General features: G+C 36.0%; 1 protein-coding gene across 2 annotated transcripts in view; it reads left to right on the top strand.

Moving 5' to 3' along the window:
* Positions 1-5,508: 5,508 nt before the first annotated feature.
* The window catches only part of LOC127497581 (zinc finger protein 804B), a 104,847-nt gene continuing 83,647 nt past the window's right edge, over positions 5,509-26,708 (top strand). Inside the window, exon 1 of one of the 2 annotated variants that reach the window (XM_051866121.1) lies at positions 5,509-6,303. In XM_051866121.1, the coding sequence (XP_051722081.1) occupies positions 6,190-6,303 (114 nt within the window). In that variant the 5' untranslated portion in view covers positions 5,509-6,189. Of the gene's footprint in view, positions 6,304-6,576; positions 6,990-26,708 lie in introns of those variants that run through there. The other variant, XM_051866120.1, reaches the window with a different exon arrangement.

Raw genomic sequence — 26,708 nt, 5'->3', positions numbered from 1 at the left:
GGTAATTTATTGGCTGCTGAGAGCATTAAAATTCAAGAGACATTTGGAAAACAAACTGTAATGTAAAACTAAAAAGTAAATATTCCAGTATGTCAATTATTTTGCATATTGTTCAACCTATGCTGTTCATGGTATTATTTATATTTTAATTTTTTATGGATATTTTGGGTAACACTTTACAATAAAGTACAGTAGTTAACATTAGTTAGTTAACATGAACTAATAATGAACTGCACTTCTACAGCATTTATTAATCTTTGTTAATGTTAATTCCAACATTTACTAATGTATTATTAAAATCAAGAGTTGTATTTGTTAACATTAGTTAATACACTGTGAACTAACATGAACAAACAATGAACTGCTGTATTTTTATTAACTAACATTAACAAAGATTAACAAATACAGTAACAAATATATTGCTCATGGTTAGTTCATGTTAGTTAATACTATGTTGAAGGGGGGTGGATTCTGGAAACCACTGCCGCTGTATGTTAAAGCATTTATTTTCTTTTTCAAACACTAGAAAATAATTTTGAATATTGTCTGTACCTCTCACTGAGAGAAAAGAACATGCTATCGGTATGTTTTGGGAAAGTTTCCTGCTCAGAGCAGAGCTCAGATCAACTTCAACCTTGAAGAAGCTGTGAATCATGTGTATCTGTGTATGTGTGCTAAGTGCTCTGTGCAGGACTTTTGTACTGGTGGACAACTGGCACTCTGCTGGAGAACAGACAGACGCCATGTCATGACCCCAAAAGGACATCCAGTACCTAAATCCAGAGTCCCCTCGTCAGCATCCTGACGAATGGAGATATGATTCTCACTATCTGTCCATGTGTGGAAGATTACTAATTTTGATTAATATTTTTCTTAGCCAATCAGAATCATTCAACCTGAATTAATGACGTAGTTAGTAGACTCTGTTAGAGTATAATTGTTGTGGAAATGTGAATGTACGGGTAGTGGCCTAGAACTCCGTGTGAGACTTGAAGCTGGCTTCTGCTGATGAAACTGCAAACTATTCTTCATTAAAATTTTCTTCAATTTATTTTTTTTTTTTTAAACTCTGACTCCGGGTCTTCATTCACCATATCTGGTCTTTTGGGTCTTTAACTGTAAAATTCCCCTACAATGTTAACAAATGAACCTTATTGTAAAGTGTTACCATATTTTGTTTTCTTTTTTATTTATTTATTTTTTTTTTTACAATAAACATTTTGGTACATTGTTCACACTCAACATTTAATATAACATCTGGGAAACCAAACCACTAATATATGCAGACATTGATTAAAGGAATGGTTCAGCTAAAAAATAAAAAAAGTTTGTCATCATGTACTCATGTCTTTCTTCTGTGAAACACAAATGATGTTCTTTTCCATACAACCAAACTGGATGGTGATATTATACTGCAACAGAACTGCAAAAGCAGTGCATATGACTGTTGCTTCTTCTTTACATGACCTTTTGTGTTTCCGCAGAAGAAAATATATTAGCTTGAAATGGCATTTGGATGAATACATGACAACATTTTCATCTTTGGCTGAACTATTCCTTTAAGTTCCAACTTGTGTATGAAATGAAGTTCTGAGAGCTTGGCTGTAATGTAATTTAGTGCAGTGGATCTCAACTGGGTTTGCTTTAGGGCCCATTGAACCACAAGCGGTGACTGACAACGGGGTAATGAAGGTGGAAGGTGGTCCCTGTATGACCCACCAGTTGAGAACCACTGATTTATAGAAATAGATCATCAGAATGTGTTTCTAAAGTAATGGAAAATGTGAACTCGTGGACTCTGGCCTCTTCTGTGCATTATGGATACGGCATGTATTCACCTTGTATATAAAGTAAGCAAAATATATTATTATGTCAGTAGATTCATGTCATGCTTTCGTTTCGGCGTGTCTCTTGCCCTTACTCAAGTTAGCTCTCTTTCTGTCTCATATCAGCAGGAACAGCCAATAAATTTAGCATTCTGTAATTGTGCAGAAAACCCAACAATAAATTTCTTTTACATTTACATTTAGATTGCTGAATATTTCATTTCTCTCAGTCTCCACTGGCTGAGAAAGTTCCAGTCATTGCTTCAGTATGTTTGAATCCAAATATACTGTTTGTGACCCCTAGAATTCACACTTTATTAATGTGTTATGTGTGCGTATGTGCATGTTTCAGTGCCTTTGTGTCATGACATGCCAGTCTCCTTTTTGCCTTGCAGTGAGAAACACACAAAGCAGCCGAAGGAAGACAGGAATATGGACCAAAAAGTCTGTTTAATATTTCATAATTTCATCAGGATATATGAAAAAACAGAGAGAGTGACAGGAAAAAGAGAGCAGATAGAGTGAAGGGGTTGGATGAGAATGAAAGAATAAGAGACGAGAACCCCAGCTGGGGGCAAAACTTAGAAAGATTAGATATCCGGTAACTCATGAATACAATTCAAAGAGCCTTTTTTCTTTTAAATGACAGACAAGTCTTTGCTTTGTAATGATTGCATGGGCATCTTTTCATAATGAGAAACTTGAAATTTGGTATTTCTTCTTTTTGAAATATACACAAAAGAATTTGTACCCTGGAGATAATAGCACATCAGCAGTTCAGAGTGCTGCTAAAGCACAGAGCAACTTCAGTGACTCCTGTGCATGATGATAACACATTTATGTTGTATACTTACACAAAAATGTGTTTTATTGGAAAGAGAGCAAGCAAGGGAGAAACAAATAGTGTTACATTTACATTTAAAGTGTTTAGCAGATGCTCTTATCCACAGCGACTTGTGAAGTTCACAAATAATACTGTTGTGATCAACAGATGGTAAGCATGTAAATTAGAATGTAATCTGCTAGAAAAATAAGTGCTTCCTGCAAATACAAACAAGTGTTAACTGGTAGATGTAAACCTTATACAGATATGATAAAACCTTGCAGGTATTTCAGGTATTGTTGAATGAGAGAGTCATGTTAAAAAAAAATCACCTCCACTAAAGCTCATTAAGATCGATTGAACCAATTTTAAGGGAACGTAATGACCAATTATCCTTGCCTGATGGCACAGTATAGTCTATTCAAGGCAAGACGTGCTGACTTGCATCTACATTCCAGACCTCCAGCCAAAAAAGGGTGTAGCTTTCATTACCCTTAAGTACAATGAATCGTTTCAGGATTTCTCTCATCCTGAGGATATTTTCTGATTTCAGCACTACAGTCAGTGGACAGTGCCAGTCAGCTCTCCCTGCGGCTAACATTACCTTCTTATTACTTTCTCAATGGTTTTAAATGACTTTAATTTTCTACAGTAGCAAATCCAAGAGAGTATTCATTTTAAATGGCAGTTTATTATAGTGCAGTTGCTCATTATGTGCTGAGTAGGCCTAAACAGGATTTCATTGTCAAGTAACCGAAAAATGTGCTTCCTGTGGTAACGTCAAAACTGAAAGGTTTTATTAAAACCAAAAATAGTAGGCCTATTTTTTGTGACTGAATCAGCCTGGGTGGATGCATTAGGTTACACCAATGAAAGTCATTTTTTAAGGGTCAGATCAGGCAGTTTATACAGTACAATGACTTTCAGAAGGACTGACATTTTTAAATGCAATTTAATAAGAAACTTTCAGCATGCTATCTGTTGAAGGTCATCGCAAATTGTTTTTTTTTTTTTTTAGTACAACTAGCCTGTCTTTACAATTTTTAAACAAAAACCTGACATTTTTATATATTTTATGAAAATTTGAAGTGATAAAGTGAAAATGATACTTCTCTGTCAGTGTTCCTTGTGATAATGAGGTATTCCTTACGAGTGTTCTTCAGGCAAATGCTACACTGTACAAACAAAGAATCTGCTCAATAAAATTGAGGTAATAATTTGCACTCAATTTGTTTGAGTAGATTTTATCCCATATGTTGAGTAAAGATTGCCTAAATTTTCCAGCTATGACACACTAACAGAAATTAGTCTACCTAACATTACATTAGTACCTAACTGATTATACTAGTAACATGAACGCTTGATTGTTTTTGTATTTTTCAAAGGGGACCTGTTATGAAAAAATTACTTTTACATGGTGTTTGAAGATAAATGTGTGCTGGCAGTGTGTGCATACAGCCACCCTATAATGACAAAAATCCACCCACTCCTTTTTTTTAATCCCCATCAAACCTCAACAGTCTCATAGAACAAGCGGTTTTCATTTTCCGAACAATGTGATGTCACATTGTACAGGCCATGCCCACGACTGCTGATGGACTCCTTGGCCTTATTCGCATAGACCCCACCCTGAGCGAGTTGTACACTGTCCGCTATTGTCTAGATGCCGGAGTAGCTCTAGCGACAAGAATGTCTCATAAGCGCTTGAGGTGTTTTGTTGTTGGATGTAAGAGTGAACATAACAGTCTTCATTTACTCCTGATATTGGAGCCGCTGAAGACACAGTAGATTACTTTTGTTTTTAAAGGGAATGCGCCATAGATCTAATATACACATGTGATTTCTGTCCCTGCTGTTTACATACACAGACATAACCGTGTTTTATGTGAACGGTGTGTGTTTTTGACATAACCTTTTGTGTATTTGACAGTTTAAACACAATAAGACATGAAAGAGAAGTTAGTTTAATACTCATGAGATGTGCCGTCTGACAGCCAGCTTTCTGTGCGTGTCAGAAAACGATAAATTAAAAGTTTAAACCGATAAGGCTTTAAAACCCATGCAGATAATAAACTTTCATGATGAAGAAAAACTGCAATGTCCATGAGCGTGATCACAATAGATGTTAATCAAAACCAAGGAGATGTTTTATTAGTATTTGGCAGAGTATCAGATGCAGGCAGAGGCTGTTGAAGGAAGTGCATTTAAAGACACATGCACAAAAAACAGCATGTTTTTGCTAGCATTCAAAATTTGTATTTACAACATGGTATTATAAATGATCTGTGAGGTATTTTGAGCTGAAACTTCACAGACACATTCTAGGGACACCCCTTTAAATAGCTTCTGTAGCTAATATAGCACATGTTTGCAATGAACAAGAAGTAAACTTCAGTTTTACATAATTAGATTGGACACAATTAAATTAAGAAAATGTTCAGCAATTGTGTTGTTTTAACTTATTTTAATTAAATTTAACAAGCATCAAAAATTATTTTTCATGTTTATCTAACTATTGTGTTTACCAATCCCATGATGAAAATTGCTAAGTTTAACAGTTTAAAAACAAAGTTTTACTTTTTTTTTTTTATAAAATACAGTATATCAAATATTTTATTATCAAATATTTTCCTTCCTCGAAAATGTCGCGTCGTAACGTGAATATTAATCAATGTCCAGTAACGATAGATAGATAGATAGATAGATAGATAGATAGATAGATAGATAGAAGCAAGCTCACATGCGCGTGAAGGTGTTTCTTAAAGAAATGATTGCATGGCAGCGCCAAAAAACTGCCCACGTTCAGTTGAAAGCTTTATTACTCTCCCTCAAATCCCTCCTTAGCAGAGAAAGGGAGAGAGAGTCAGCGCGCGCGAGATAGAGAGAGAAACGGAGGGAATCTCTGCTTTACACTCATTTGGACAGAGCTCAGAGCGCGGATCGTTTCGGCGCAGGGAAAAAGCATCTGCGATCGGACATCCAGCAAATTTTTATATATATGAGGGAGTTGACCGGTCAATTGAAGACACGCGCGCACTTCAATTGAAATCACAACAATACTCAGATTTAAAAGTACCACATTACTGAATTAGCACTATAATGTTTATTTTTACATCACTCTACAGACGTGACTTTTGGAGGGTGTTTGAGAGGACATTACCTCAGTTGTAGTGTTTTATTGGATATAAACAATGCTAAACGTTTGAGTCTGTGGGACTGAACAATCCTGGCAACTCCAGAGCAACATTCAGTAACATCCGTCTGGGCTGGAGAGCAGGTGCTTGTCTCTTCTTGAAGAGGAAAACAGACAGAGGATGTGACAGAAGTGTGAACAGTGTTTCCGATTTGCACTAACAGCAGATTCTTATTTTATCGGCGTGTCCTCGTAACGACGTCCAGTACTGACTGAAGCGAGCGGACCGGCGATCACAGACCGTCCTCTGCCTACTTCCACTCGGTGTAACCCCTGCGAGATAATCTCCAAAGTAACTTGCTCGCCTGGCCGTCCCTGGAGCCCGCTCATGGGTGACGCTGGACCGGATGGCGTGCTACTATCTTGTGATCAGCTCCACGCACCTAAGCAATGGACACTACCGGAGCATCAAAGGAGTTTTCCGGGGTCCGCTTTGCAAAAGCACCGGAGGCGAATCACCGGTAATACTGCTCAAATCGTCGTTTTTGTTCATTAACGATATTGCCACGATGCGCTATTAGGAACTCATTTAGAATGTTCTGTTGTTTTGAATTGGTTTTGTGTTTTAGTTTCCAGGTCTCTTAGTTAAAAAGTATGTTTATAAAACGTAAAATCTGGACATATATACGTTCTTGTTGGCAATATACTAAGTAGGAACACCTTTGGATGAAATATAATGATTATTGCACAGGTGAAGAGAGGATTTGATGATCTATGAAACTCATGCCATCAACATGACCTTCACTTGTAAACTGCATTAGACAGCAAAATCCTAAAAGCATTTTGTTTTATGTAGCAGGGATGAGGGATTTTATGTATGTAATGTGTAAAGCATCACTGCATATCTCAAATGTCAGGCTTGTGAGTTTATGAGGCATTGGTGGCTTTATTTGTGCGGAGAACGCTGACCCCTGACGCTCTCCTAACAGAGACTGATGGCAGGTCTTGCTGTGTTGGGCTCAGACAATTGAGTTGTATGTTAAACTTTGAACTCAAGTACTGTTCTGGTTCTAGGTTAACCCACCTGTGGGTGTTGCAGCAACTGAATGGGGAATCCACTGATGGTCTAATCCATTGTAAAACAGATCAAACTGCGTTTCCTGAGATGTCTGTCATATTTGGAGTTGTACTCTATCCCGAACTGCAGGTGAATCCAGATCACATGTAATTCTTAGCGAGGCTTCATGGGCCTTTTCCACAGGTGATATTATAGTTGTATAGAGTTTAGTCAGCTTATTAAATGACTTTAATGTTGTTGTTTGTTGCTTCAGATAATTAGCAGTTATATAATAAGGTAAAATAAGGATATAACAGGACGTTTAGTGCTTGTAAAGCAATATTTAACAAGACATAAGGGCATGGTTTCAACCTGCCATACATATGCTTAATTGGGGCTATACTGGTGTATGTATCTAAACTTTGCATCCGGTCCAGACTTTATCCTGTCGAGAAAATTATGTACAGTATGCTTGTGAAGACTTATACGCAATCAAAGACCGGCATGAATACGCAAATTGAGACTTGTACTTGATGTACCTTGAGAATGGGAAGTGCATGTGTGTGTTTTCCACTTTGGCCGGAACCACAGGATGGACAGACAGTGCGGGCTGATTGGAAAGAAGCTGGGCTCAGTGGTGATGGTTTTGATGGGTAATTTCAGAGCAGCTGTTGTGAAGGGTGCATTTGCTCCAGCTTAAATCAGAGTGCCATGTTCACTCTAACTCAAAGCACGAGGAGGACACACATACACACACACACACCCTCTCAGACACATGCAGGCACATACTCATATGCACACAGACTGCAGAATGACATGCTCGAGTTTCTCAACCACTCTGACTGACAGCCCCATTGTCTTGCATCACATCCAGATTAATAATAGTTTGCATATGTTGCAGTGATGTGCTCTTAAAAAGTCAGATATGCAATAAATCATTTAAGCTTTGATAAATGCCTTTAACATGTTCATTTTGACGTTCTGACGTGGTGCTTTGTGTAAGAAAATTAGGTGCTGTTATGGCCAAAAGAAAGCTGTATGGGAATGTATGCTTCCGTTTAACATATGACATGCTTTGGTTTAGTAATAGGAAGTGCTGTCTCTTATGGAGGAAGAAATGCTGGTTGTAATTTAAATATTCACCTATGTACACTGTACACCAGCATACACGCAAAACAGGCATGTCATGCTCCAGTTGTTCTCTATCCCAGCACTAGAGGGCACCTCACTGGTGCAAGTTGTCAGGTTGTTTGTTCAAAGGTTCAATGACATGGAGAAGGTTGCAGACAATAAAGAAAAGAAAAATCTAGTTTAAAACAGATGTGCCAGGTTCTTAGAAATGTAGGCTACTCTTTGTATTTGTTGTGACTTCATATGTTTCTGAAAAATGTTTATAGGCCTACCCTACCATTTTCAAAGAAAAGTTTCTTATAAAATGTCATGTGGTGTCACCATAAAATATGAAGTATAAACATATTGTTCGTGAACCTTGAATAGATGGAGTAACCATTATTTTCCAGAAAGTTTTGAAGTACTTTTTACTTTTTACTTATTCATTCATAAATATCACTTTTAAACATTCATCATCATCATTCATAAACGTCAGTTTTTTGAGGAGTCTCACCCAGTGTTGTGTGTAATTAATTACTAAGTAATCTAATTACTGTAATTTAATTAATTTTCCCTTAAAAAAATAAAGGGATTACTCTTAATTTTTATGTAATTTATTTACAGTTACTTCTGATGTAATTGCATTAAATAGTGTATAGACTGTAGAACAAATCTATATAAAACAATAGTGGATTTAACATCAAAATTTAATATCTAATGTTAAAATGTGTGCTTTTAAAGTAACCTTCTCCCTTTATACACTTTGGGCAGTTCAAAAATAATAATTCATGCAATTGAATATTGTTAATTTGAAAGAATTAAAAGTGCAGTTTCGTGTCTGTCCTTTTATTGTTCAACTAGTTGAGGTTGATAAGGGATTTAGATATGGGATTTAGAAAGTAATTAGTAATAAGTAATCCAGTACTTTTTAGAGAGAGTAATTAGTACAGTATTCTATTTACACTGTTGAAGATTAGTAGCAATTAGTTACTTTTTTAGAGTAGCTTACCCAACATTGGTCTCACTCACAAGTCACCACATGACTTTTATACATGAACTAACCTTGCCCTAAGAACCGTCGTAACATCCTGACATTTTTGACTTTATGCCTCAAAAAATATTAAAATGAGATAAAAACATGCTTATCCTAAGAGAAGTATTCAAACGTAGTCATTGTTTGTATGAATTGCATTTTTTTATGAATCTAAGTTCTCTCCCCTCCAGACCAGCATACATTGTCATAAATGAGAGATTCGACAGATTCTGCTCTTTAGAACAGCAAAACAGCTGAATCTTACTTCATTTCCTGTGGTGTAGCCTTAAGACAAAAACTAAACCTTACTGAAATGTTCCCCATCATTGAGTCTCCTGTTTAAGTCTTTGGACTGGAATGTCTCAGTCTCAGTTAGGTGTCCCAGAGTACTTATTTGGATCAGCTTTCCGCTACAGCAGTCAACACCGGTTCCAATGTCCTGTGGTTCACCCAGTACCATCAAGATCGTCTTATGGGGCTCCATCTTCACTTTATGTGGAGACGCTCCAAGCAGATCTTGTGCTGAACTCGCTCAGTATCTGGGTTATTCCCTCTCACTCCGCCCATGACGCTGTGTGGATGTTTGATGTCGAGCCGCAGCAGGGACCCGGTTTGCATTCCAAACTGCCGTCTCCCACCGCATTTTTAAAACATGTATACCACTGAAGAAGCATATGTTGATAGCTCTGCCTCCATGAGTGAGACACAAATGCACAATTTATGTGCAGAGGCAATGAGTTTTAATTAGTTCTAAAACATTGCAGCTATTGCGTTAGGTAAGGGGCTTGTCAGTTTGCATTGGCTGCAGCTGATATAGAGAGGCATTTCTTTATGGATTTGTGTGCATTGAATATGGGGGGTTTATGAGCTAAAAGTGATGCTTATTTTGTCTTAATTTATTCAAAATTAATTATTCACACAAACATTGACTTGAATACACCTATTTTAATAATTAAGAAAAATCCTCATTAAAAGAATGAAAATGATTGAAGAAGTAAAATCTTTTATCATTTGCTTGGGGTTGATTCAGTTTTTTAATGTATTTTAAATTGAGTCTCTATGATTGCGTTTTATGCATTTTAACTTTTGAATGGTAGTGCGAAATCGGCAGCCCTTCCGGCGCACTCAGTCTCCGAATTTACTCACTCGTTTCATTCACTCCTTCAAGTGGACTATATTAGTGGAGTAATGTAGGGAATAGTGAATGAGGGTATAGGGGGTGATTTCGAACACAGCATGTGTTGACTCTGCGTTCACCTGCGTGTTGACTGGACGGGGCGGAGTCACGTGGCAACACACACGCTAGTATGTTTTTAAGTGGGAAGTATTAACATGATTAAAAAAAACTAAATAACCAACATGGGAAAATTATGTCGGTTAGAGGTTCTGAATTTCGGTTTCGATTACTTTTCGATTAATCGTCCAGCCCTACTTTAATGACTCATGAGCCTTATGGTCAGGAAATGTCAGGCTGTTTTGAAAACCATCAGCTACCTAATGCCTTCATAGTTAAAAAGGATATTTTATTGCTAGTCTGTATATGGATTATTGAGTTTACTGTTCCTGCTACTTGCATATTAGCTCTTGAATTCTTTTGAACCGCTGCCAGTCGACTTCTATAATTCCACTCTGTGCTTTCTAGTTAAGAGCTGCCAAAGAAACTGTTATCTGTGATGCCACAACTTGCATTTTGACACTGTACCAAATAAAAAAATTAATTAACAAAAAGGAGCAGGTGCTCTTAAGTTTCTGTTGGCCTCATAGGGCTGTCATGTGGAGAGGCAGTTGTCCAAGTGCACACTACAAACACTAATGAGCACACACAATAATGTTGGGTTTCAATGTTTTATGGGGACTTTCCATAGATATAATGATTTTTATAATGTACAAACTGTACATTCTATCCCCTACCCCTAAACCTACCCATCACAGAAAACTTTCTGCATTTTTATATTTTTAAAAAGCGTCACTTGGTATGATTTATAAGCTGTTTTCCTCATGAGTACCAAAAAATGTCCCCACAAGGTCAAAGATTTGTCCCCATAATGTAGGGGATACCTGAAACACACACACGTATATTATGTATTTATGTACATGCTCCTTACTTCTCAATGCACATGTAAATCAGCATGTCCCATTATATATACTCAGTCTGCAAGCTTTGATATCTCATTTGGCATGTGATTATGTGGTTCAGTGCTACAGTGTATATATAATGTTACAGCTATTGCTATTATTTTGCTTAAATAATATGTTGTGTTTTGAATGTTTAAAGGTTAATTTGATACATTATTTGTTCTTTTTCTTTCTGTCTGTCATTGTAAATGGCTTACTAATGATTCCGGCTGTTGTGGTAATGAGTGGCTACTGCTGTACTTAGCTCAGCTCTTTTTGAAGAGCGTTAGCGCTGTTGCCGTGCTAATGGAGTGTAGCAGGCGGCGTTTAATATTCAGCCCCAGGCCTGGCCGCAGCCGTCCTCTGAGTTTGCCTGTCTGAAACTCTTTGTGTTGGCATGTCCTGACATTAACACGGCCGGGGAACTCTAATCACACAGGAAGGCTAATGAATCACTCTCTCCTTTCAGCTTACGGTGCAGAAAAATACAAACAAACGTGTGCGCACAATCGCACAGACTTCACTTAACACACAACGATGGACCCTTTTCACTTAAACACATTTGTGGGTCATTTCTGCAACGCTAATATGCCCAATTAACTGATTAAATGCTTTATGAAAGCCTAATTAATCAAAGAGGTCATCCTACATTCGCAGGCACACAGCAGCACATAGCAGCGGTCTCCTGTGCCTCCAGTCTTTTTGCTTTTAATCCATAAAAAAAAGAAAAAATTCCTGACATTAGCGTGGGAGGAAGTAACAATAGACAAGAATCCACATTGTTTTTAAACCGTAGGCAGAACTGGATGTTCATTAATGGCCCTCACTTACTGTAATTATGCAATGAATTAAAAGAAAGGTGAGGTGGAAGATAGAATGAGAAAGAAAGAGAGAGAGGGAAAGAGCGCCTGAGGCTGACGCAGCTCAAAGTATCTCTCCACTGTTTTAACAAGGTTGGCAAGAGGCAGAGAGAATGACAGAATGGGTCTTGCTGGGTACCGGCAAACACACAGTCTGGCTTGAGGATTTTCTAACATGTTTGAAAGCAATTTGTCCAGGCACTCAAAGGCCATTCTAATCAGAGGAAATGGTTGTTAATGGCCTGTAAGTGTTTCTAAATGGGTCTAGAGGAGAGAAAGAGAGGGGGAGAGAGGAACACGTTTACATCTGTCTCTAAGGTGCCTTGTTCCCTCTCCATCTTTCCAAGAAAAATCTTTTCTAAGAACAATGGTAAATGATAAGCTTAATTTGAGGAATGAATGAAATGCAGATAAGCAAGAATATCATTTAAATTATCATTCAATCCACTGATCCATCTCAGTCCGGCTGTGTCTGAAAACCTGAGACAAATGCTGTCAAGGACTTAACATGTTCCCTTTATGGTAGAATTGGAGTCATATGTTAAAAATTTGTAATTTTTCTGCCATTTTTTTCTGAACTGCATTAAATTGATCAAAGGTGACAGTAAATAATTTTACATCGCTACTAAGCATTTCTATTTCAAATAAATGCTGAATCCTAAAACAAATGCAGCATAACTGTTTTCAACATTTCTTGATCACAAAATCAGAATAGTAGAATGATTTCTGAATGATCATTTAACACTGAAAACTGGCGTAATGACTGCTGAAAATTCAGCTTTGCCATCACATAAGAGACTTTTTTCAAAAACATTACAAAAAAAAAAAAAAAAAAAAAAACACAAAAAAAGCCACCAATCACAAACATTTGATTGGTACTGTCATGAACTGCTCGGAGACGCAAAGGTAGTGGATCCAAATGCAGTAGTTTATTAAAGACGTAATCCAATAAAACAGACAAAGGTCATAAATAAAGGGTAAACAGTACAACACAAACACCAGGCAGGAAACTCAGGCAAACAGGAAAATCCAGAAAACAAGCAGGGGTCAAAACCATGGAACAGATAATCATAGAGCGCTCAGAAATGCAGTAGTGATGCACACAAGACTTCGCGATGAATAACAGAACGAACCAGGCTTATATATGCAGAGACTGACGAGGTAATGAGAACCAGCAGAGAACAATCATGGATAATGAGACCAGGCAGTGAGTTCTGGGAAATGTAGTTTGTGAGGAAATGACAGTAGTCTGGGGTGGAGTGCTCTGGTAGCTATCAAGGGCACTCCAACTGATGATTGTGACCGGTAGTGTATGTTTATGAGAAACTGAGGAAAATCCCACATTTTTCACTTTTCTTGTGTTGATATGATTGAAGTTGTGTGTTCTTGTGTTGTGTGAAAAGCTTTTCTTTGTGTAAGGGAAGTTGGGAGGCCAGTTACTATAGTAATTTTAACAGTGAGTTGCTGTTGTCATGGGGATAACATTGCCAGAGGTGAAGGTGGAGGTTGTGTGGTTCTTTTGATAGACAACATTTTTTGTTGTGTCAAACGATTGGGTAAGAATGAGAGAAGGAGTCATTCTGTGGCTGGAGCTGGACTCTGTGTGAGAAGTTTTTAAGGACCATTGTGAGCACAAAATGTGCACAGAAAGATGGTAAAATCTGAAATAACCAACATTGTGTGGGCCAGCAAATAGTCCCCATGAGAAAAAATGGCTTAATAAACACACTAAATAACTTGAAACTGTAAAAATGTCATTAACTCAATATAAAAACAACAGAAGTCAATAGAAAGTCTCTACCATGACAGAATGGGAGATTGTAATGTGTGTGTGTGTGTGTGTTTATTTGGGTGATAATAACCGTAACCAGCAGGAATGAAAGGCTGTTATTGCCTACTTGTCATGAGTTTCCCAGAATGCAGTGCACTGACCCTTCTAAACAAGTTAAACATGACAGCATAACCAAGCCGAAACGTTTCCATACCAGAGCTGTGGATTGCGACTTTGAATCCAAGTCCATTTATACTCATTCTTCCGAACTGGCTGTAGTCATTTGGAAAACTTTAAATAACGCATCAGATGAGATAACAGGCAGCGCGATCAATCAGCTAAAATGTTGATGACAATAATTTTTATGTAAACACAATAGGCAATATACCGCACCACCAAAAAATATCAAGTTCATGGCCTATTGCTATACAATATATTCAAATTCTACAAATTTGAGTTTAAATTTTAAATGTTACTGGTGAATTAAGGACAGTATAAAAAATGGATATTCATTTTGAGATTTACTTAAGATTACATTTAAGTGTTATGAATTATTATTATTAGTGTTTTTAACATTTAACTTTAAGTGAGCGTTAGATGACATTTTTACACTTAAATTATCCAAAATTAACTGATTCCAATCAATTAAAACATCCCTAATATTGCTCACACTCTTAGAAGTAAAGGTTCTATATAGAACTTCATATAGAGAACCTTTTAAGGTTTTCCCATCATGGGATCATTTTGTGGATTTAGTTTTGATTAATTAATTTGTTTTAATTCACTTTTTAATTACATTTTAATTACATTTGATTAATTAAACAGCTTTCAAACATACTTTATCACTAGAAAAAAATTGAAATAACCATTGAACATGATGGTCTTATGCAATCATTTAAGACATTTCTCATTGTATAGAACCTTTTTTGGCATAATGGGTTAATTTCTTTAAAATTGAGTCAAGAACCCTAAGGTTCTATATTGTACCACACTGAACCTTTTTTCTAAGAGTGGTAGTGTATATGGTACCAATATATTGTGTATCTCTAGTATGCTTACATCTCAACTTACTCTTTTTCTATCAGAGCGACGAGTCTTTATTCTTGATTTGTGTGTCAAGATGAATTATTGTATTGTGGATCACAGTTATGTGTGTGTGAGTGTTGTTGTTCTGACTGTATGCATGAAGTTGTTGTGGAGCTCTAATTTTGAGTACAAAGATGAGGAGAAGCCATCCGTTGAGAGTACTAATTAAAGCCTGGAGATTTTTCAGGCAGGGTGTACTGACATTTAGCCACACAGTAACCTGCAATAAACAAACTTAAAGAGAGAGGTTTTCATATGAGTTATGCGACCTGTCACTGTCAATACAGCTGCCGATGTACTCGATGAACTAGAAGATTTCTCCAGAGAGAGTCTTTCTCTCTTTAGCTCTCTCTCTCTCTCTCTTTCTGTCTGTATGTGTGTGGATTTTAGTGGGCGATGAAGAAAGAAAAGTGAGAAGCAGAGGAATACAGTGATGGTACAACAAGCAAGCTAATTTTAATTCCGCTGATAAGGCTGTAACGGGGTAAATTTAATACAGCGGAAACAAAATAATATCCCTCTGACACTGAGAGTGGAGGGAGGTTCATTCTCTGTGTTTTTCACCACCCAAAACAGTAGAATAAGAGCTAGCGCTGCTTAATAACAGAATTATTCATGCTTTTCCTGCAGACATCAAATTAAGCTACACTTCAATTTATTGGACCAGTCCCAAACATTCCCTGCTCCAGCAAAACTGCTTTGTCACCCTGGACACTACTTTACAGCAGCTGTTTTTACGATCTCTCTTATGCGCACGTTTCTGAGGAAACCCTTTTTCCTCAGAAGATATTTCAGTGGTTATTAGTATATGTAGGGAACAGTAATTGCAATGTCACAGCAAGCATCACAAAAGCATACAGTCTCACTAATCATCAGTTTAACTACTGCATCAATCACTGTATCTCTGCTCTGCTATCCATTACGCATTCTGACTAACTGTGCTTGGTAATTCGTTGGTAGAAGTCTGGGTACAAAATTAACTCATTTGGCTTTCACAAGTAAATAAAATGGAATTACTTGCCAGTTGGCTGGTAACCAGTTAAAAATTGTCATAGCAGTATTACAATTATGCAAAATGCTGTTTCATGGACAGTAAAGAAATGGCTTATCTTCTTTGAATAAAAATCTGCTAAAAGGTAGTAAAGGTTTGTTGATTTTATTTTGATTTTTATACTAATATTAAGAAAGGATGCATTAAATTGATCACAATTGACAGTAAAGATACTTATGTAACCAATTTTTTTATTTCAAATAAATGTTGTTATTTAGAATTTCTGTTAATCAAAGAGTGCTGAAAAAAATGTTTCCACAAAAATATTAATCATCACAGCTGTTTTCAACATTCATAATAATAATAAATGTTGACACTGAGACACTGAAGTCTGGAGTAATGACTGCTATATGACTGTCTATACAGTATATGATTTTTTAAATTTAAATAAATATTGCGCAATACCCTCATAAACAAAATAAAATCACAAACAAAAGATTGAGAGAAAAATGTATCAGGAAAGGAGTGAGCAAACTCTCCTGATGTCATGCAGCTAAATGAGAGTCTCTATTAATCTAATCAAAACACACTCAAGCACTCTCTTAGGAAATCTCCTGTTTGTGTTAATTGCATAAGTGAACTGGGTTGCCCTCAAATGAACTGCAGTGACACAAGTTTCAGCAGTAGCTTCAACGTGTGCAGCCTGTTTGTTGATTATAAACTATATGATTAGAAGTGTCGCTCATTACCCACTTCACACTGTGTTATTAAGCTCCTTCATTCATCATAACTTGGATTTATGATCTCCTGGAGAGATTGAATGCACGACTGCAGGTTTTATACAGCTGGCTTGTTTGCTACTCAACACACTTAGCCCTCTGATTCCACTCCTTTCTCATACAGGAATGAAGGGATACTGATGAAAAGCTTATTGTTTGTGTGTGTGTGTGTGTGGGGGGGGGGGGGGGGGGGGGGGGGGGTGACATGGCCTTAATCACAATCCTGACGGATCAGCATGATGAAGAAAGAATTCTATTAAAATACACAAAGGTAAACACAGGTAATTAATTTCTTTGGCCTGGTATTAACCCCTCTTTAATTCTTTACACCCCCCCTCCCCCTTCCCAAACACACTAGACTCACAAATGGCTCTGCTGTAGCTTTCAATAACATCTGTAATTATGGCCTGTGATAGTACACAGGTATAGTGACGTCCTTACATGGGCGTCTGACATTTTTTTGATTTTTTAATTATTACTTTTGCAGTTTGATTATATTAATTGTTATCAAAGTAATATATACATGAAATGAACCATACAAAACATATAAGTATACAATCTATAAACTGTAAGTAAAAGTAAAGAAGATATTGTTTTATGTTTTTAACATGTTGTGTTTAGGGATATCAATTTGTAGAAATTTGTATAGTCAATTATTTGCAATTATTTAAAATACAAGAAATAATTTAATGTTAATACCACGAAAAGCATGGAATATTTTACAAACTGTATTTTTATGGCTTCCAAAATTATCATATGTGACCTGTGCTGCAAAATGAGTCGCATTGAGCACATTTACAAAAATGAGTTATTGTTATTTTCACAATCTCTGTAAAAAAAAAAAAAAAAAAACCTTCAAAATGATGTATGATTTGTTGGAATCCAACTAAAAAAATGACTGGGCTACACCTGTATGAAGTCGATGGAGTCAGCAAAGTCAATTTTGAGAAAAATCGAGTTTTCTGAAGGTTCCAATCACCTACCAACCATATCTTAAAATCCCTGTTAATAACACCTAATTTGGCACACACCTCGTCAAAACCAAATATCTATAGGAATATATATATATATATATATATATATATATATATATTAGGGCTGTCAATAGATAAATTTTTTTAGAGTTCATGTTTTAAAGCGAAACAGACACTGGAATGAATAATTTTCTCTGCCATCTCAGATATAATCATCTAACTGTGTGACGCAATTTCACATGCTTCCGTAATTTTTTGGCATTAAATTATTTTAACGCGTTAAGTATTTTTAATTAATCGCATGCGTTGACAACCCTAATATATATATATATATATATACATTCAACTTTTGATGTGAGCTAATTCAACCAGCAGCAGTTCCTAAACTGGGCCAATATTCATATATTTCCTATATTTTTTATCCTCATTAGTCATTTAATTATGATGTTGTTTTATTACGTTGCTGATTCCCTCCAGCTTTCATTAGGCAGTATAATACATTAGCAGTTTGCAGCGATAAGAGAATGACTCACAGTTTTTATCCATGCTGACTTGGAGGCATCCACTAGACCACAATGCACTGCTTCGGGCATAGTCAGACTCATGGGGTCAAGGTTGCAGTGACAGCAGGATCCTGGAGGGTGTGATATTCTCTCTTTGCATGTCTGTGTTTGTTTGTGTGTGTTTTATATATTCAGTTGTGTCCTCATTTCTAAGTCAGTTTAATTATTTATTTACATTCATCTATATTTTTGGACCGAGGTCAGTCGACAAGGGCAAACAGAAAGTGGCAGCGTCTGACCATGAGAATAAACAGTGGTCTGTTTTGGATGCGCACACCTGTGGAAACCCTTCTCTGAATGGAATCAGGAAGCAAACAGGAAACAGTGTATGTTTTGTTTTGACATGTGCATGCATTTGTGTGTCTGTTGATGCGTTACATGCTTGAAGTAAGAAGGTCGGAAAAGTTCCTGTCTTCTGCACTCCACACAAATGTTGTTCAGGGTCCAGAGGAAGTTGGTATCTGAATGGCATTTCGGCTTTGGGGCAATTGATTTTCTCTTGTTTACAGCCTTTGAATGGATTTAGGTGACATCCTGTTTGTGCAAGCGTCTTATGCTTAAGTGTGAGAGTGAATAGGTAGGTTTATTTAGGTAGGTGTTTGTTTGTGTGTGTTTGTGTGGGTTCTTTGATCTGAACAGCATGAATAACCGAAATAATGAGGCAAAAGAATTCTTATGTGGCTAGAAGCCAACTCTTGACAATCTGCAAGACTTGCTGCTTTGATAATATCTGTGTACAAAATATTTTACCATACAGCTCCCATTTAACCCTTTCCACATCTACAGGTACAGTATAGACCGAAGCACTAAGCTATGACTATTTGACTGTTTGCCACTTTTAATGGCAAATAATCTTATTTATTGAAAAATTGGGAACTGATTTTTACAGTATGTGTATTTTTATATATGCAGCTCTGTCATTATTAAAATCTAATTTATTTTAGCTATAATAATGTGCTCTTATATTATATTATATTATATTATACTACGGGGCTGTTGAATGCTCGAATCTTATTGGTTGACCAATATTCTAAGGTGTGAAATTATTTTCAGGGAAAAGGCTAAAGTAATTCAGGCAGGTCTTGACGCATTGCAGTTCCATATCACTTTGCCAAATGTTTTCAGTTATTTCAATAGGTCCTTACAGCCTACAACCACAAAAGAACTAAAACCCACAATGACACTGACCAAGCAAATAAATATAGTAAACAATAGGATGAAAACATCAAATTTTTGTCATGGTTTTTGCCACAATTTTATTGTGTCTTGAAAGCGCATACTCTTTTGCTCTCTCTCTCTCTCTCTCTCTCTCTCTCTCTCTCTCTCTCTTTCATACATACACACATACTGTATAGTACGGACACACTCGCGCAGAAACGTTTGGTCAGCACTGCTCTGACAAATTAATCAGTAAAATAGTTTAGCAACTTAAGATACATGACTCACCAGTGAGATACAGTAATAACTGTGCGGTTCTTGAGATAAACTTACAGTTTCGCTATTAGTAGATACACTGCTGCCGTTAGAGACGCACAGATCAGGTAGGCTAATTCAAATATGCTGCTTATTCTCTCTCTCTCTCTTTCTCTAATTGCATTAATAACTGTATCAACAGTATTATTCTGCTATCAAGGCTCAAGCGTTCGTTAGTTCTGAAATGACGTTTTGGAATTAGCAACAGAGGCTTGGGATGAGATGCGTAAGAAATTAGTCCCACACACAAGAGTGTTTTAAGGACAAAAACCTGACAAATGTCTTGAAATACAACATCAGAACAGTGTCTTGAGGTGTGGTAACCATAGTATAAGCGGAATAATTGACTCCGGGCCGTTGAATTCTTAGAAAATAATGTGCATTATTTTCTAAGAATTCAACGGACCGTCGTCAATTATTCCTTATATTATATTATATTACATTTTCATGTTTTTATGTAATTTATGTATAAAATATAATATATAAACATGCAAACCGTTTTTGTTTCAGTAGGTTTAAAGGATCGATTAAAAAAATGTATTTATGTCTTTTTTTTCAAGACAATATGAACGCAAACATGATTCCATTCTATCCAAATTATGTCTTATTCACAAACTCTGGGCTATTTGCCTGGCACAATTAACATTGCACAATTACTGTCCATAGAAAGCAGATGGTAAACAGAAAAATGTTCAAGAAAGATGTTTGTTTACATTTTCTATTGATCGTGGCAGGAGTTATTTATGAATGATGAAAAAAAGAATGAGGAAGAGCATTATAACTGGGCACATATCCAGACGTGCAGTGTAGTGAACACACTTTTGGCATTTTAAACAGTCAAATGCCTAAAACGCAGTGGTGGAGGGCAACCTACAGTAGCACAGAACTGGACAAGATAGTGCACAAATGGTGATCAGCTCTGATTTGTGGATGTGTTTGCATTGTCACCTGGTTTGTAACCATGTAGATAATCTGCACTCTCAATGGGTACGATTTTCTCTTGGTAAATTTCCCCCTTGACTCCAGTCCACTTCTGTAAGGCTGCCTTTCTTAATACAGCTGCTTTTTTTATGTATGTTTAATTAATATGATTTAAATTCATTTAATTATTAATGTTTTTGAATACCTCTGAGAGTTATGTTTTAATTGATTAACTTAATTTAGAGAGAAAAGTGCTTTAGGCAAGGCATAAATGTATAATCAGATATACGCTTACATGTGTGTTTACATCTTTTTTGGTATGTGCGTGTGTGTGTGTGAGTGGGCGAGTCTGAGCATTTAAGCAAGTTGGAGAATCTTTGAGCACTCTTTAGTCTAATGAACGTGAGTATCTGTGCCCGTGTTGATTGGATCTCTTCATGTGGATGTGTGTGTGTTGTTGCGCACATTTCCTCCCTCTGATGAGCTATTCAGTTACCACAATACACTCATCAGGCTCACTCAGATAAACCCAAACACAGTCATTACAACCGAATGTGTGTGATTGAGTGTGTGCGTGTAGACCAGCTGCTTTCTCTCTGTTTTTAAGTGTTTTTTTTAAGACCAAGCAAGAGGGGTCCAACTTCCCCGTACACATACTGCCTTCGGCAAAATCACTCCATCTCCGGAAAAACAGCAAAATCCACTCCCAGCCCTGGCTTTCACTCTGACACACAAACATGCACCAATATATTAGTTCACGGTAGCAGCAGTGGGTATTCAACCTGAAACAGCATAAAACAGCATTTTTGGTGAACCTACCCATAATGCATCAGTGCCTCAGCATTTCAGTCATCTGATAAGTCTCTGTGCTATTCTCAAATGCACAACTTTCTCATTAAGATGAATAACCTGGCAAGAAAAAACTCAGCCGTCATTTAGACTTTGTTTAGAATAATTCTCTCTCACACATGGCCTTGTTTATGAAACACAAGCAGAACAAATTTCTGCGTAAATCCATTCTGCGTGAATTGTCCTATTGAATTGAATGCAACAATTTACATAAGAATGTTTTTACAATGTGTTTACACACATTCATTCTACTTTTGTTACAAGAATAAGGCCTGTTTCATTGCATGCACAAGCATTACGTAAGCAAAGCTGCGTAACTGTAACAACAGACTTGCGTTTTATTATCATATCATTAAATAAGAGTTGCCTATTGTGAATTGTTGTAATCATCCTATAATCTAATTGAAATGATGAGGGTGATTACATTTACATTCAAATGGTAATTAATCTACATGGAAACAAATCCAATTGCCAAAGTGTAGGATTGTGTGTAGATTCAGTCAGATTTACTAAATAGAATGTGCAATGGTTGTGCATTAAACACAACAGACAGTCTTTTTAGGGATACTGGTACTTTACAGATTATTAGACAATTTCTTTTTAATGTTTTATATATACAGTACTGTGCAAATGTCTTAGGCCACCATTAGATGTTGTTTTAGCAATGGTATAATGACCATATATAATTATTTCTCAGTCTCTTTATTAGAATATAACCAGAAAATACAGGAAATTTTTTCAGTATTAAAAAAAAGAAAAAATCAGAAAAAGGCTTTCTTCTTTGAGAAACTGGAAGAAGTTCAGGAGGTCACACTAAATACTGATTTTTGCTTGAAGAAGTCATTTTTGTCTGTTTTTTTTTTGTTTTGTTTTTTTTACATTTTGTGTACATATTTCCTTTATTTTCTGTTTGTATCTTAATAAAGAGACTGAAAAATAAATATGGATGGTCATTAAAACATTGCTAAAACAACAAAGCTGGTGGTGGCCTTAGACTTTTGCACAGTACTGTATATATTTAATGTTATTTAATGTATATCTTATTTATATATACATTAATATTTAGTAAATTTCAAAACTATATAATCCTTAATACTGTACATTATAATGTTGTGATGCCTAAATTCACTTGCAGCATTTTAAATGGTTAATTTTAGTTTTAATGTTTTTATTTATTTATTTATGTAATATCTATATTGGTCATAATTTTAATATTGCTGCATCCCTTTTCTTTTATCATATAATTCTCCCTACAGTTTTCTTCCAAAATACAAGATGGAAGGTTTAACTCTTGCAAGTGAAGATATTATTATTATTATTAGTATTATTATTATAAAATCCCACTAAGAGCTAATATCAGGCCTAATGAATCTTAGAGAGCAGAGTTTCAGTTGACAAGAAAATACTTTGACTATGTTCAAAAGAACATTAACTTTACTGTTTCAAATTGATGCTCTTAATGTTGTGGCAAACTTTCCCCATGGTATCAAAAATGTGATTGAATATCTTTTTCATGGTATTTTATGTTAGAAATTTCAGTATTGTGACAACACTGTTGTAATAGTTTGTGCTGGTAAAAAGGTTAATAGTGCATTTTGGACATTTTCTGCTGAGTTCAGTGCATGATGCGTAGTAAAAATTGGCTCAGTGCTAAAACTCTACTTGCACCTACGCTTCTGCTTGCTCACTTGTGCAGTGTTAATATGAGAGCTGAAATAAATTCATGCTGCTTTCATGAGTAAAACATATGGTTGTGCTCAAAATTATTCATACCCTTGGTAAATATGACCAAAGAAGGCTGTGAAAATAAATCTGCATCGTTAATCCTTTTGATCTTTTATTTTAAAAATTTACAAAAATATAACCTTTCGTTGGAGAATAAGATTTTTAAATGGGAGGAAAATCTCATTATGAAATAAATGTTTTTTTTTCTAATACACATTGCTCACAAGTAATCATACCCTTTTATTCAGTACTTTTTGCAACCTCCTTTTGCCAAGATAACAGCCCTGAGTCTTCACCTATAATTAGGGCTGAACGATTAATCGCATTTGCGCTAATAACACGATGTGTCAAAACGCGATTTTTAAAAAATGTGCAAAGGCTGTGATTACCCGCTCGTCACGTGACACACGAGAGTAAGCAGTCTGCAGAGGAAGCATCAACTTGGCACGCTTTATTCTCAACTTTATTCTGAATCGATTCTGATCTTAGTTTTTAATCACAGATTAAAATACTTTAGAAACACACACACACACACACACACACACGCACACACACACACACACACACACATCTGTTGGTATTTGATAGAATCCATGATGCCATGTATCTGAACAAGATGTCCAGGATCCCTGGCAGAAAATTAGGCCCACAACATTAAAGATACAGCAGTATATTTCATTGATTATGGGGTACTTGTTTCATCTGACCATAGAACCCGTCCCGTTTGAAGTTCCTGTAGTGTCAGTTACTTTTCAAACGTTCTATGGTCAGATCTCAGCTAATGCTGTAAACTATACAGGGAGCCCTTTCTTGCACATTACTATAATAAAGGTTACAATTAACAACAGAGCCCAAACTATTAAATTCAGTTGGTATATTGATTTAAGATATAATAATCAATACTCAAACAAACAAATAAAAAAAATAAAATAAAATAAAACATAAATTGCACATAAGGCAGGTTTTGCATTAATGTATAAATCTAATTATAAATTTATTATTCAATTATTTTTCTACTGCAATTCATTTTTGAAATATAATCATTTACACAGTTACTGTCATAACTTGTTTAATGAAAAATGTATTTAAACATATATTAAATAATTAAGACATTACCAACAGGTAAATATAATGAATATATAAGCTAATATAGTGCATGTATTTAGTGAAATGGTAACCTCTAGAGTTCATTTCTCTAGTGAACTAACATGCTGTAGACACTAAATGACTTGCCTGAAGTAAATGTAATGCTATGCGAGATATTAATCTCAAGCTGTTTTATTGATGTCTTTCCGTGTTTGAAACTGGTTGAGAGATTACACGTGCACGTTTCAGAGCGGTTAGCAAACAGCATTGCATTACCGCGCACCCTTCTGGATTGGAGTGTGGATCGTTTGTGACTGACTGTATTCGTCGTCTGACTGCATGTATGCATTGAACCGTGAAGCCCGTACCATTAAGGGTCGGGACGAATACATGTACCATTACACCCCTTATTTATATATATATATATATATATATATATATATATATTAGGGGTGTGACGAGATCTCGCGAGATTAAATTGTGACGAGATTTCTCGTCGAGGTGAAAAGCAGTTAATCAGTTAAACCATTTAATTCAGTTGGATAACGGTCGCCGCCGCTCCCTATTCACAGAGTATGCGCGATCGCGAAAGTGAAAGTAAACGCGAACGCGTATTGAAACGCGATTTCAATACCCTGCATTTTAAAAGCGTCTCCCTGATGCATGTAAATATCTCCCAATATGAAAGCTATCTTAGGCTGAGCTGTGTAGTTGTAACCTTATTTACTCTTATTTACAAGGCCATTTGGCCTTATTTACACTTTGAATATTGAGAGAGTACTTTGATTATGGTTGCACTTATTGTTTGCACTTAATAAGACTAAAAGAAAACTGTTATTCATTTTTATGGTAACACTTTACAATAAGGTTTCATTAGTTAACATTAGTAAAATTTAGTTACATGATCTAAGGAAGAACAATACTTCTACACCATATATTAATCTAAGTTAATGTTAATTTCAACATTTACTAATACATTATTAAAATCAAAAGTTGTTAACATTAGTTAATGCACTGTGATATATATATATTTATATATTGCGCATTGGTAGTTGATGTTGGTTAATACATTAACTAATGTTGATAAATGAGACCTTATTGTAAAGTTTTAACATTTTTATTTATACTGTTTTATTTCTATGATCAATTTGTGGAAAGGAGTTCAGTTAGGAGGTCAAAAGTTGTAGAAGCTCATAAATCGTGTACAGTAAGGTCTGAAGAGACTGAAATCATACAGGAGAGAAGCCAGTCAGTTGAGTTTGTGGCAAAACCTTTTACAGTGCTTGAGTATTGTTGTCTTTTACTGCATATGATAATTCATACTCTGAAAGTAGAGCTGAAATGGCATTCATTACAAGATGAATGGTAAAACATTACAATTGCACTTGCAGATTATTTTTCTAGTCATGTATTTCATCTTTGAGGATTTCTTAAAGTCCCTGTAAAGCCATATTAAAGTACGTGTTCTGAGTTTGTTACACCACAGAAAAATGAGTTATTAACCACCCAGCCAAATTTGAATGATTAAAAAAAAAAAATCGCAAAGTAAATGAAATAAGTTATCAAAATCGTGAAAAAATAAGTAGTATTCTCTGCTCTCAAACGCTGGGGGCGTGTCCGCTGTCGGTGCTGATACCACACCCACTCGCGAGAGCTGCCGTCTCAACTTACTTGTCTAATGAGTCAAACATACTGATGCATATAAACAAAAGAATCACGTTAGAGGGTTGCCAAGGCGGTAGATAGTCTGTTCAGCCCCATTCACCAATCACAGCGGATTATCAGTGAATCCCAGTTGTCTCTGATGAAAGTTTGTAAAACTATCCGGTGTAAAATGATCACTGCAGACACAAAATTAATCCACCCCTTCTTCATATCATCGTTTTTAGGAAATTTAAATAAGGAGACAGAGCTGTTTTATATATTATCGCAACCAGGTAATATGCATTTGCGTGACGAAGGCACTAGCAAAATGTACGTTAGGCTGTATAACTAACGGCAATGACACTCGAGATTGAGCGGTCGAGCCGCTCTAGTGCGTCATCGACAGTTATATAGTGTTAGTGCGGGGCAATGCTCGGGGGGTCCAGTGCGTCATCGAGCCCCCGTTTTAGCTCCGCCCAAAAAATCCTGAACACAGAATTGATGAAAAACTGTTTAACGCTCTAACTTCACAATTCAGTACTACATAGTTCACAATCTTTGTAATGTGTTTCAGTAATACATTTGTAACATTTATAATGTGTTTAGAAACAATTCTCAGAATTGACTTTACAGGGACTTTAAAAATAGTGTGTAAAAATATCGTCTCGTTCTCGTGAACTCAATCTCGTGTCTCGTCTCGTGACCTACCTGTCTTGTCACACCCCTAATATATATATATATATATATATATATATATACACAATACACACACATTTTTCCTTTCATTTACTTTGTGCCCCGACTAGCTCCAGTTACATCATGTTGTTCTTTAAAGTGCATCAGAACCTTATTACAAGTTAATCGCTTTTTTTTTTCAGACTAGAATTTA

Source organism: Ctenopharyngodon idella, chromosome 16 (genome assembly GCF_019924925.1).
Source record: "Ctenopharyngodon idella isolate HZGC_01 chromosome 16, HZGC01, whole genome shotgun sequence".
In the NCBI taxonomy this organism is placed as follows: domain Eukaryota; kingdom Metazoa; phylum Chordata; class Actinopteri; order Cypriniformes; family Xenocyprididae; genus Ctenopharyngodon; species Ctenopharyngodon idella.
The sequence above is the reverse complement of the archived record's forward strand: the minus strand, read 5'-3'. Positions and strand labels throughout refer to the sequence as shown.